A 14,483-nucleotide genomic window follows, 5' to 3' on the forward strand; every position below is an offset into this window, starting at 1 on the left:
AGCTCTAAGATGGTGAAGCTAAAGATGAGGGAAGTGAGGAGGGACGCAACAGACTAAACAACCCTTGAGCTCAGAAGAAGCTCCAGCTTGCTCAAAGCTCTGGCAGGCAAAATCCCTTGAAAACTTCCTTTTGGGTGACAGGAACTTAAGAGAGGTGGTCAATCTCAAAAGGACCATCTTCTCAACACAGAACCATCCTAAAAAGCTAGAAAAGTGCAAGCATGGGAGGGGGCCAATTTAGACAAATTCAAAACTGCTGACTGAGTTCAAACACAATAGGGAGCATATGGGATGTGGAAGAAGGATCAAATGACCAAGGAGGAACTACCTAGGCATTCAGAGATAAAATCAGGAAATCTAAGCACAACTGCAGGTGCAACTGGCAATGGCTGTGAAAGGCAACAAAGGTTTCCAGGGAGGCATTGACTCAAAGTCAATGAGAGAGAAGTGTGTATTCACAGGTGATCTAGTAACAAAGGAAAAGCTGAGGTTCTCTAAGCTCTTCTCCTTTAGTCTTAAAGGGCAAGATCTACTCCCTGGATCCCAGGTTTCTATGCCTGGGAACACAGTTTGGGAAAAAGAGGAATTACCCACAGTACAGGAAGATCAAGTTAGGACACAAAGGATAAAAGGCGGTCTACTTTGTTTTGCTTTACTCCTGCCTTGTCTCCCTCCTGTTTAATTTCTTGACATGACTGTAAGGTTAATAATATGCAATTTAGATATAAGATCAAAACAGGAGGAAGAGGGCAAAGATTTTTCTCATTTCTTCTCTGAGCAATACAGTTAAAACCTTTAGTTATTTCCATATATGTGCTCTCACTTCTCTCAAAACTCATTTCAGGAGTACTGAAAAAGAGATATCTAAACACCCACTGGAGCCATAAAGCACTAGAAAGACATTACACAGCTCCAGTTGTACAGCATCAACAATACATGAAAACAGGAAGAAAAAGTATCAGTACTGGTGTCACTGGAGCAGCTGCATGACTGTGGATAAAAAGGAAGGTAATGGGCCTACAGGCCTGCTTTTGAGCTATATTGTGAGAACTGATACTTCAGATTCTTCCAGCAAAAATGAAAACTCTGTAATAGAATGGATAGAGAGTGAGGGTGGTTTGTTTTTTCTTTTTGTAAAGACCAATTATGTCAGCACTATAGTCTTCACAGGAATAAATTAATATCTCTGATGTCAGCTGATACCATTGAATACAAAGAAGAACTGTGTAGGTAATTACACACACACAAAAACCACACTAAGAATTTAGATCACCATCCCTGGCATGCAAATAATATGAAGCAGAGCTCACAGAAACCTCTAGCTTCCAGTAGGGATACACAGCTTAATTATAACTTATTTTGTACATACTCAGTAATTTACCAGTGCGTTTTATAGAGCCTATTTCTACTATTACTGTTTTCCCAAAAATAACAGCAGTAAAAGCAGTCTGAAAGAAAACCTTCCTGCTTATTATAGCTTTACATTTATTAAGCAGCTTTAAGCCTGAAATGGCTCTAACACTTCAAAACTAACCAGATGAAGGATACCTTTCTTAGAACATCACTATTATAAAGGCAGGTCTGACTGACTAGCACACTATTTCTACACTTATCATTCCAAGATCCAGTTTTAATTTACCCAACTTATCATGGAAACTGGAAATTCACATGCTTTGTATTTGCCTCAGGCTTACTTTTCTTTGAGTGCTTACAGGGAAAATTTTACCATGTTCAATTTTATCTGGTGGTGGGTAACTCATGTCATAGCTTCAGCTTTTTCCTTCTTTCTGGAAACCTACTAACATTTGACCATTCATGCTGTTCCTCAACATGGTAAACCACAGAGTAGGAAATATCCTACAACAAAACTTGAGACTAAGCTTAGCACAGAAAACCAAAATGGCTCCAAAATTCACTGAGTTACAGGAAAGATTGAAACTCTGCAAAGAAACTTCCTAAGCGAAAACACGTCACGGATATGTCATGTATCCTACCCTGTGCTGACAAGAAAAAACCTAGTACTTCAATTTTCAGTTTGAGCTGAAAGGTTTTTCCTGTTTCAATTGTGGTAATCAATTTAATCTGTTTATATGGAGATAACAGACCAGTCAAGAACTTTAGACAAGTCCAGTGCAGCGCTGACCAAGCACACACATTGGTAGCAACAGAAATGCAAAACCAGTAGCAAATTAAAATGCTAAACTTTTCATCCTTTTTCCAGAGGGAACAGCTTTTGTACTTGGTAAACTAATGTCTGTTACGATAATTTTAAATGGCTGACTTTGCCCACTCAGAATGCTGTTATAGCATACTCAACAACATATGTAGTAAGTAAGGCTGTCGAAGTGGCAGCAGGCAAAGGAAACCAAGGAAAAAATACTTTTGAGGGAACTTAATTAAAAAAAAGCATTGGAAGTGATGACATAACTTCTGTAGAGCACTACAGCAGTTATTGAGTATTTTTATGAAGCGCTATAGAAGTTACACTGCAGAACAGGATTTGTCTTCCATCTTCTCCTTCTTACATAAATACATAAGAACAGGAGCTAAAATTAAGAATAATCAACTTAAACAGCTGTTCTTACCACTGGAAGGTGTTAATTCGTACTCTGTTCTTAAAAATTAGTATTCCACCTGACATCACTCCAATCATTATTTCATTGTTACTCTGATCCTTTAAAAAAAAAGAGAAAATTACTTGAAGAACAATATAAATATCTTTGAAACTTTATATATATTCATTCTCATCTCTCTTTAAATACACAAATACCATAGTAAAATAGATCTCAATCAACATGGAAGGAAATGTATTTTAATATGACAAGTAAGAATTAAATTACTCATTCTCATTTAGGACAAGCCTGAATGTTTGCTCTGAGTTCTTTGTAAGTTACCACAGAATTTTAATTTCTTAAGTTAGATCTTCTGTCTTCCACCAACTTGAAAGAAATATGTAATACAGAGTATTAAATCAGTTTATTATGAATAACAACACTAACAGACTGGCCTGACGTTTGCTACACTAAAAGCAACCAGTAACTGAGATTCCTACCTGAAGGGAAACTGCAATCTCAGAACAGAGAGGAGATGCTAAAACAAACAATATTGCAAGCATATTTAAATAACACACTTCCTGATATCTCCTGATAGATCTCTCATTCTGAGTGCAACACCGAAGTGGGGCATTAGTTTCTCTAACCTTAGGGAGTAGGAGAAGTGCCTTAGTTACTAAAAATAATTCTATTCAGAGGCTTTGCAGAAATGGTAGCACTGTACTGACAGGTTAAGTTTGCTTTAGTCAAGACCTCAAGCTACTTATTTTACCAGATAAAACTGACGTTATATCCAACCATAGTATGCTCACTTTATATTAACAGTTTATATTACATAATGATAATGATTCATTATTTAGTTCTAATGGGAACCAAATTAAGTATTTTTCAAAGTCGACAGATCGTTAATTATCAAAAGCATATTGAACAAGTAGATTTTTCTTATATACCAATGGCAAACTGAACTGACATTCAGGCAAATGAAGCTCATCCTCAACAAAACACGTATAACTAAGCCCAAATTTAAGCAAATAAATACCTTCACTGCTAAATAGTGACTACTGAAATTGGTAAATCACAATTAAGCTCCCAGTAAGATAGTAAGTTTTTTCTCTTGTAAGCAGCAGCCAAAAAGGCTCACTGGAAAGAAATATTTTTCCATAGATCTCAAAGGAATCCATTTGACATTGCAACAGTAGTTCATCCAAGCTTACCCTTGCATAGTGCAATTCAACTCCATAAAGTTCTAAGGTACGTGCTGTATTGAGATAACTGAACTCCGCTTCTGCTGGAGACAACCCTCTGAAAGAAAGAAGCTGAATCAGCAACTTTCTAGTATAACCCCCATATCAGACTCCCTAGAGAATTAAAAAAGAATACTGGCATTCATTTTACAGCCTCTACCTCCACCCTGAGATCTGAATTTCCTTTCTCACCATAAACAGACCGTAACCCAAAAATGTTAACAGGAAACAACTTATGCTTCTGTCTGGACTAAGTCTTAACAAGAGCCCATAATGCAGCTTGCAAATGCAAACATTTTATTTCTGCTGTACTGCATCATTTAAATGTCTGTGGGGCTCTGTAGAAATTACTTCTGCAGTCCTGTATTTTGTATTGATAACAGCAATTTCTCTCCAAGATTCACCCTTATAGTTTAAATTACCATCAGTTCACTTGAATTTCTTTAACCTACCTAAAAGAATTTGCTAATCCATTGACTGCAATGTAACAGTAGTTTCTAAAGACAACAACACACCCCAGTTAAACAAACGTTTTGTAAACAGAGCTTACATTTTACAAAATTTAACAAAAAACACTTGAGTTCTAAAACACCAAGGAACCATCACTGGAAAAAGTATCATAATGTTACACACTGAAGAAAAATATATAATTTTTTTTTCCATTGCTTCATTGCCTTTTCCTCTTTAGTAAAAGGTCACACACTTGCACACAGGAAAGAGCAGACATATCAAAGAAAAGGACTTTATTACTTCTAAAGTAACTCTTGTTTACTGGTGGAAGCACCATGAAAACAAAGCCTTTATGCACAGAGCATTCTCAAAGACTGAAAAAAACCTCAAAGATAGTCTAATCCTGCTCAGTTAATATCCTATGCAATACACACAAGTACTATTTTCAGTGTGTCTTTAACATGTTCACTGTTACACTTATTTTCCTTGTCATTCTGTCAAAGGTATTATATCAGAGTATCAATGGTACTTATACAGACAATCCACAAAAAATTGAATTAAACATACTCTTAAAAAATAAAACACACCACAAAAAAAACCCAACAACAAAAAACCCCTCATTAACCTTATAAGACAAAATATTCATTTTTATATATAATAGCACAGCACCAGCAGTCAGGATTTGACAAAGTCAGTCAATATCTTCTGCTGTAAATCCTTACATGTGCTGCTGATGTAATTTTGCTATTTCTTTTTCAAAGTCTTGAGGCTGGCTAGGGATGAAAGAATAGTCTGAGAGGTAGCCTGGCAAGTTTTCTGAATGGTTGTAGTCTCCCAGCTCGGCTAAAATATTAAAAAGAGAAGTTATTGTTTATCACTGATGTACTTGGCATCGTGCAATGCCCCCAAATTCACAAGAATCTGCTCCCACATACTTTATGATCTACAGCAAACAAAAATAGAAAAGGCATTTGAACTACCCTTTTCCTTCTTCAACAAACAGTGACATTCTGAATTAATACTGTGGAGATAATTTTACAAGAGCTTTGAGCAGGTGTTTACGAAGGAAGCTTATAAAGTATTTAGATTTTAATACACAAATTATTTCATAAATGCTGTAATAATGTCTAGCACTAAAAAATTTACTTAATGATATTTGATTTATTCTTTGCTTATAATTACACAATATATATACCTTTAACACTACAACTGCTATTTCTTCATTAAGATGTGCAAATCCCACCAACTCATTCTGTACCAAGATATATTTATAAGCATTAGGAAAATATTATTTTGTACGTTCAATTGTATGTATGTAAAAAAAGATGCATACATACATCTACAGTGAAAGTACTTTACTTAAAACTACTGAAAAGTGCATCTACATAGCTCCTAAGACTTTATTAAAATAATAGAAAAAAATTGAAAAACATTATTGTAAGAATAAAAAAAATACAAAAAAACATTTGCTAAAAATACAGGCTTTAAGGCTTTCTAGCAACAATAAAAAATTCAGATATGAGTATCTGCAATCCATGTAACAGATGTACAGTGAGGATAACTAACATAAAGGGAAAACTGGAAAGTTCACAGAAACCCAGCGTGACACAGGGTCTTGGGCAGGTCCACTGACACTTTAATGGGACATGGAGGAACTGACAACAGGGATGAAGGCATCCACAGAGTGAGAGGTTAAGAAAGGGAAGGGAAGGAGAAAAATAGTCTGGGGTACTCATATAATCAGAAACAGATCCCATTTTCAGTAATTTAGAAATTGAATAATGTGCCAGGTTTTCTCAAAGAGTGCATGCCTTGCTAAAATCCCCTGCATAGAATACAGGACTGCAACATCTAGGTCTGCCATTTATTTACCTGTATTTATAATGAACCCCAAGAGCGAAACTCAGGGAGGGTTTAGTAACAGGCATGCACAGAAAATAAGACACTGAGTAACTTCAGGGCAGAGGGATCTCACATATAAATTTCACTACAATACACTGTGGATACCCACCAATTCTACAATATTTGAAAAATAAACATATTGCATTCTCATATGCTGAGAATGTGATAAACTTTTCATACTGCCTGCTTCATTATCTAATACTTGATCTCTTCTAAAGCAAATCCCCAAGGCATGGCAGCACTTGCAGTACAGATCTATTTCCAAATAGCTAGAGTTTGGGAGGTCTGTTTAAGAGCATTTGCTCTATTCCCTGGTCTGGAGAAAGATGACGACTTATTCGTGGTCATATATAATAAAACATCATATTCACACTTCTGTATGTTTTTTCCCCTGAAAACATTAACACGGACACTATTTCTCTGATACATACCAAGTATACATGATACTAAATGTAGATATAAGTATCTTTAACAGTAGCAAAACACTTGAATATAGATGGATATATCAGTTATTTATAAATTGAATTTCTGTTGATCACAAATTTGAAGAACTAAGTGCTGAGCAGTCTCTTAGTTGGCTGGTGGTTGTGTTTCGGGTTGTTGGTTGTTTTTTTTTCTTCACTGAACAATTTGAGTTTATGAAGGAAAACAAGGAGAGGAAGAGAACTAAATCTATATTCAAGACTTATCTATTCAATGGATGACTTAAAATTCACAACACTGCTATAGAACTTCTTGGCCAGATATGACCATAATTCCCTTTTCCACATCTATTTGAAGGTTTAGTGTATAGTATATTTAGGTGCCTACAAAACTCCTTTAGTATCATTCTCAAGACAAAAATTAAGCCACACTTCAGAATATAACGAAATACAAGAAGGTTGTTTTGGTGACTTTTTTAACTTCATGGGTTTAAAGAAGGAAAGCAGAGAGCACTACCAATATTTTTTTCATATCTAATTCAGCAAAACCTGCTTGGGAAGAAATACCAACCAGCTGTAATTCCTTAAACCTGAGAATAGCAGAATCATGTCCACAAACATCACAATTTAATGCTATAGAAAACTACATTCTTTAGATACTAATCTATACTATTTTTATGTATTTCAGTACTAAGATGTACATGGATACTAATTATACTTACATTGAACAGCATAGGAAGCCAGAAGAGCAGCAGTATTATAAGGACAGGGCAATCTGTTTAGTTTTGTTTTTAAAATGAGAAACAAATAAAATTATATATTTCATATGAAATTTGGTTATTTTGAAAAGCCTAATCTTTCACAGTCTATGAAAAAATTGGACAGATTATTATAAACACTTCTACTTGCACAAACAGTAATTTATTCTAAATATGTTTGGTTTTTTTCAGGTAAAATCCCTCACCATTAACTTTTTATCAACCAAAGTTGAATTTAATGTTTAGCACAACAAAACGGTCTTACCTTCCAGTAAGAATGTCCTGTTTAAGTTGCAAAAAATACTGGTACCTTTTAAAAAAAAACTATAATTAAAAATATAATTATTTAATAATTTTCATCAATTTAACACATTTTTCTTTCAGTTAGTGCAAAACTAAATCTTTACCTTTTGCATGCTATTTTTTAAACTCTAATGGAAAAGAAATTACACTGTGATTAGTAAAATAATGCAACTTCTTAAATTAAACTAGTTACAGGCTATGAAGTCACAGAACATATTTCACTCAAAGGCTGCAAAGATCACATTCTACCCGCTTTATTTTCCAGTATTTATGTTGAACTTTAAGTTTAAAAACCGATCAAGTGCTTTCACGATAGAATGAATGTGAACAAAGGAACTATTCAATATGGCAACAAAAAGCCGAAGTTTGCATCTGTGTATATTGTTACCTTAATAAGAATTATTTTTGCTCCAGGTAGATAAAATTCATTTATTCTCATTGAATATTTGATATTACTCTGTTTTCATTTAAATTAATTACTCTTGGTATTACGCAGTTACATTCTTAAATAAAAGTTGTGGATTCTATTATGTCAAACACCTTCCAACTGACTTCCCTTTAACTTTTTAAGTTTTCTTTCATTATGACATGAGAAGAGCTTGTTTTAGAAATGTAGCTAGTCTTCCTATGCCCCCTCCTTCAAATCAGGGAGGAGATGGAAACAGCAAAAGGAACAGATCAACACTTTAAAACAAGAACTATTTTCCACCAAAGAGTGGCAGCAGAAACTCCATTACTTAAAAACCCCAATGAACCTGAAACTGCAAACAGATTTCCCTTTAAATTACTTCCCTTGTTTCTCCAACAAAGGCCAAATACTTTATGTCTCAGAATGAATCTTTCATTCATTTCATCTATTTCCTTCATATTTCACATTTCATATTCAGGTTTTGGACAACTTCAAAGAAGCATAAATGTTTATGACAAGTGGCAAAAAATGCCTGCTATAAACCTCCATTAACACAAACACTGAAGTGGGATAAAAACCAAGATGTACCAAGATGGCAGGATGTCAGCACAAGCTTGAACTTTCAGCAAAACCCCCTTCTAAAAGGACATAAAAGCAGCTGTAGAACCCTCTTATGCTTTTTTAATTAAAAATTTAATTTTCCACTAAGTGGAAAATTTAAACATAATTCCTGCTTTCTTATAAATTTATTCTGTTTTGGGACATCCTACATTACTATTATTTAAAAAAAATAACCTAGTTTCCTTCTTGTAGTTCTGATTTAAAAGTGTAGTCACAAACACTCAAAATTACTTACCAAAAATACCTAGATTGACTGAAACCAAACATTAAATATTTCCAAATATTAAGCTGCAGTAAAAAATTAAAACCAAAATGTATCACTTCATTACACATAATACGACTTCTCATTATTGTTCTCATAACTCTCATTCTCATAATTTATCTAGGAAGAGGTGTCCCTGCAGGGTGGTTGGAACTAAATGATCTTTAAGGTCCTTTCCAGTTCAAACCATTCTATGATCCCTCTCATATTAGGAAAGACTGAGAGCTGGGACTCTTTAGCCTGGAGAAGAGAAGGCTGAGGGGAGACCTTATTAATGCCAACAAGTATCTAATGGGTGGATGCAAGGAGGATGGAGCCACACTCTTTTCAGCAGTTCCCAGTGACAGGACAAGGGCCAACAGGCACTAACTGGAAGTGAGAAAGTTCCATTTAAGTATGAGGAAGAACTTCTTTACTACGAAGGTGACAGAGCACTGGAACAGGCTGCCCAGGGAGGTTGTGGAGTCTCCTCTGGAGATATTCAAGACCTGTCTGAATGCAGTCCTGGGTAATGGTGCTCTAGGGGATCCTGCTATAAGCAGGGAAGTTGGATTAGATGGTCTCTAGAGGTGCCTTCTGACTCTGACAACTCCATGATTCTGTGATTCTATGAACTGTGCAATTTTCAGAAAGTGGATTAACTACCACTTTAAGACTTCCACAAACATTTACAAATACACACAGAAATCTAATCCCTTACAAGCCAAGTATAGTAGCAAGGTAAAACATTTCACACTTGAAATGAAACAAGGCAAAACACTTCCAAACTGATAAGCAAAAATATCAGCTTGTGTTCTCAACTCCTACAAAACCCCAAAGTTCTTTAACTGACCAGAATGGCAAGAAGATTAGTTTACAGGTATTGACCTCAAGAAGATAAAACTAAGACATTAGCCAGCCCTTAAAGATCCCAAAATATTTTTTAATTTTACACCTTAAAATCTTAAAAACAGAAAAAGACACAGAAAAAGCAGAATTTCTTTAGCTGTTTAAAAAAGCAATAAATGACAAATTAAACCTATGTAATAAAGAATATCCTTCAACATGCTTAATTTGAGCACCTATTCACAAAAACTGAACAACTTAATTTTTCCTGCTTTTTCTGTTAACATTTATGGCTGCAAAAATGTAGGTCAAAAACATTCTCTATGCGCAGCTGCACCTTGATTTCATTTTACTTTTTTGGTGTAATTTCATGGTACTTAAGGGACCTCATGATTAAGGAACAGCAAGCAGAGTTGATTTTCTGCCCACTGTTTTCAGCAAACTGAAGGTAATTGCTTGTTAGTGTGAAAGCTTTGTATATTATTGAGCAAAATGGGAAATCAACAGAAGCATTAGAGATGTAGATGTGAAAAAGCCTGCACAACAAAGTCAGTTGAAACAGGTGAAGGTGGCATTGCATTGCCATGTTTTCATCGTCCTTATATTTCTGTATCTAGAAAAGGGTAAGACAAAGTTATTGTTAACTGAAGGCAACTTAATAAGCAAGTCCTTCTGCCCTGAGCTGAACTAATGAAGCTCCATTTCCTAACAAGACAAGTTCCTAAAGCTGAACTCTCCAACACAAGCTGAGTTCCCACTGACCTTTCCTGACCTGAGGCATTCACACCCTGACCCCCCCACACCACTTCTCAGAGGTCTAAGACATAAGCTTGCACTGAACCTTTCCCTGACATGTATTTGTACTGCCTCACATGTTGACTCATTCTTCTATTTTAATGAAATTTATAAAAACTGTCAGAATTTTGTTTCTTTTTTTTTTTTTTGAAGTGAAAAATATTGATTACTTGAAAGGACCCCATACTTATGAATCCTTACCTCACTCCAGAAAATCCCATCAATAACATCTTTATAGTAATTACAAATATAAACAAGTTCTCTCAGGGGCAATTAGACCTATTAGCAAAAAAGCAGAGCTGACCTAGATACAGGAATCATACATTATTTCTCATCTAAAAGGATGCTGTATTTATAGCTTTATATTTACAACCTAATATGTAAACTTTTCTCTCTTTACTGTTTATTTCATATTGATCAACTTTTACTTTTTCTTCCATCTCCTTAGGAGTATTACATATTCTCCTTTAATTCAAATAATATATTTGTCATTATTCAGATACAGTAAATTGCCAGGTTCTTTTCAGAGTAAATATTTTAATAAAACAAAGCCTGATCTAGGATCTCTGGGATTCATTTTAGTAAATTCTGTCTGTATAGCTGTGTGTAAAATTTTGTCCAAAATACAAAAAAAAAATCACCAAAGGAAATTATGAGCAAATGTGAACTCAATTTTTCACAGTTTAGTACATTTCTAAAGCTATGCTTAATAATTTAGATCTTGTTTTTTGAATGGGTCTGACCCGTTTTCTGAATGGCTGACATCCAAAAATCCCAATCTGTCAAATCAGGCCACTTAAGTAGACGACCAGAACTTAATTAAGAATACTGAAAATTTGAGGTACTTCTTCAGGGACTAATTGCAACTCACAAACCTCCTATCTTGATTCACACTGAGCATTTTCTTCAACAGACTTCCAACACACTGCTATCAAAAAAAGTTTCAAGCTAGGACTACAACTATACAAACAGAGATTAATCTTATTAGTGGCAAGCAGAAAACTGGGGAGGGTGGTGGAGTGGGAATCAAGAAAAAAAAATGCAGAAAGCTCAGGAATTTTTCAGTCACAAAGAGGAACACAAATAAGGAAAAAACTAAATTTGCACTCATTGGTGAATAGTGATATAAAGTTTTTCCTCTCTTCTCTATTTCCCCTTTTCTCTTTCTACTTGGTAGTATTTTCTTCATGTAGTTACTTCACTTTGCATACAAATTTGTAAATTTATTCACAGAGGCTTTTTGTTATACTGATTCGGTGCAACTGCATAGTTCATATCTGTAATTCTTAGGCAAAAATTAGAAGCCTGAACATATGACACAAAAAATATTTTAAAGAGAATTTCCATGTTATGCCTTGAAAAATTATGGATAATTTTCCCTTTAAAAATAGGCCTACTAGAAAAATGTTTCATTGATAATAGAAGTACACCTACCTTGTATATTCTTCTTGGAGCTTGTTTGGGTCACCTACAAAAAACTTCACTCTGAAGTTTAAACTGTGAGGTGATCCTCCTACAGTCAAGAAAAGTTATTTCTAATTAATCAGAGTACTCTGGAAAAAGAGCAGAATAATAATGTATGAATTGCCCAAATACATACATGTACTCACTTTTTAATTGTTTCCTGATAGGTTTGTTTGGATCCAACCACCTCTGAAAAAGACAAATTGTAACACCAACTTTAGAGTAACAAAAAAGTACAAATTATAGCCTTATATATCAAGTTGCCTTCTTTTTACTTGGTCTTTTATTAAAATGTCTTGCTGTCATACAAAACCTTCTTACTGATTCTAGAAAGACAACAAAACTATCAATGCTTGCCATTGTTGGTCCTTCCCTGAGATTAAACCGTTGTCCAGCTGTTGCCCATAGTGCTAATTTGAGTAAGACTTGGTCCTATGATTCTCATGTGAGCCTGAGAGAGGTTAGAACTCAGTTATGGCATGGTTAACAATCTTCAGCTAGTCTTTAAACTGATTATCTAAGGTGAACTAACTGTGGCAGCTAAAAAGCAAGCTAATTTATCAAACTCAGAATTTGCTTTAACTAGTTCCAGTGCATTTTTCCGGTGTGACACGTTCAGGGAGTGATCCTACTGCCTCACAGATTCTCTTCAAATTGTCAGCCTGAGCATCACCTCTGGTAAATTCCTAATTGGTATCTTAGAAACCCAGCAATCAGCCTCCTGGAATAAGGACTGTAGAACAGCACCCCATTTTGATCATCTCTTTGGGAGAATGCTGCTGTCGAGACAATCTTCATAATAACCAACACTGCACACTTCAGAGGGAAGTATGGTTCTATGGAAAGCCCTGCCAGTTGTTTAAACCACTGCCCACCAGAAACCCAGCAGACTCTGCACATAGTTCAGCTAACTTCTATGTTTATCTTTGTTACAAATGCTGCTTGATTCCTCATCCCGCCTTGCCACGCAAGCCCACAAGCCTCAAGAAATGGTTCTATGGCTGCAGCTCCTACGAAGTGCTAGAGACCTAACCCTGTACAGCAGGTAACTACTTCACATTTATCACAGGGCTTTTTATTTTTTCCATGTGAGGGAAGAGGAAGCCATCACACAGAAGTAACCTGAGCACTCTGACACATACTATGGATCTGAAGTTAGTTCTGAGTCATTTTATTCATTGGGACTAACAAAAAATTATTACTACATCCAAATGCTGCATCCTTTTAGTAGATGACTTAAGAGGAACTAAAAACACTGATACATTTTAAAGAGTGTGATTATTTTTAAAAAAGCCTCACACAGGATCAATTAACTCTTAAAAGAATAAATGTAAATGCTTAAGAAGAGCTCTCCAGACAGGAATATATTAATTTTATATAAGAATCTTTCAAAATATGATGAAAGATACTCAAGAAGACACCCAAATCTTTAATCAACAGGTTATGATCTAATATACCTCATAAATACACAGATCTGACTAATAATCCTCTGATATTTTTTTTTCTTGGGGGAAGCACTGTTTGAGATTAGAGTTAATCCAGAAAACTTGAAATTGAAATGCCTGGCAAAAGAGCTTGCCTTTCTATTTCCTTCAGTTGGACAAGATCAGTTTGGTAGGTACTAGTATAGCTCAAAATACAGAACAGTTAACTTTTTCTTAACCATATTTAACAGGCAGTATCCATGCTTTCAAGTGATACCAATGGAACCAAAAACAAAAAGTTACTTTCTCTCTGGAAAACTACAGTGGTTTAAACCACTTAATACTGTAAAGAAGCCTAAGTGGACAGGATTTATGCAAAAGTACTAGAACTTCATGAATCAACATGCTGCTAACAAAACATATTATCCCATTTACATCCCCGTAAGTCTGAGAGGCAGGTAGATTTGGGGATCCATGAAATTTCTAACCCAAGCCCCTCAGAGAGTAATTTCTCTATTCTCTCTTCCTCTGCAAAGAAGTACTATTTCTTACCCCAGCTGACAATAATCATGCAGTCTAGAAACAGATATAATAAACCAAGCAATATCCTTTTAAGGTTACTACTTCATAATCAGAGATCTCAACATTTTACTCCAAACTTGCAACTATTAACATTTAGTTTTATAGTAATAATAAGGTGACACTGACTCACTCAAATGACACAGTTGGAGAAGACGTTGCAATATTGTAATGGTTTCTATTTACTTCTCTTTACAGTAACAGAGCACAGTGATGAAAGTGATTATTATTTATAAAACTGTATTTATAAAACAGAGTCAACTTACAGGGTTATCAGTAGATTCATCAGCCAACTGTAAACCAAAGTAATCTCTCTCTGTCAAATCGAGATGCTTGAAGACTACATCCAATAGAACTTGTCCCTGGTCATGTTTCTGCAGAGGAGAAATACAGTTATTGTTTCATGAACAAATACATAATCAGACACACAGACTTCAGGCAGGCAGAGCCCATACCTTCTTTCAGATATGCCC

At 35.1% G+C, this 14,483-nt stretch overlaps 1 protein-coding gene across 1 annotated transcript in view; it reads right to left on the minus strand.

The window, feature by feature from the left end:
• Window positions 1-14,483, minus strand: part of PTPN4 (protein tyrosine phosphatase, non-receptor type 4 (megakaryocyte)) — a 71,154-nt gene that overhangs the window by 42,187 nt on the left and 14,484 nt on the right. Inside the window, exons 3-10 of the mRNA XM_009996045.1 lie at window positions 14,277-14,384; window positions 12,154-12,196; window positions 11,978-12,056; window positions 7,594-7,638; window positions 7,293-7,345; window positions 4,969-5,089; window positions 3,767-3,854; window positions 2,586-2,674 (exon numbers count right to left, since the gene is read on the minus strand). Coding sequence (XP_009994347.1) covers window positions 2,586-2,674; window positions 3,767-3,854; window positions 4,969-5,089; window positions 7,293-7,345; window positions 7,594-7,638; window positions 11,978-12,056; window positions 12,154-12,196; window positions 14,277-14,384 — 626 coding nt within the window. The remainder of the gene's footprint in view (window positions 1-2,585; window positions 2,675-3,766; window positions 3,855-4,968; window positions 5,090-7,292; window positions 7,346-7,593; window positions 7,639-11,977; window positions 12,057-12,153; window positions 12,197-14,276; window positions 14,385-14,483) is intronic.

This window comes from Chaetura pelagica, unplaced genomic scaffold (genome assembly GCF_000747805.2).
Source record: "Chaetura pelagica isolate M959 unplaced genomic scaffold, ChaPel_1.0 scaffold3, whole genome shotgun sequence".
In the NCBI taxonomy this organism is placed as follows: domain Eukaryota; kingdom Metazoa; phylum Chordata; class Aves; order Apodiformes; family Apodidae; genus Chaetura; species Chaetura pelagica.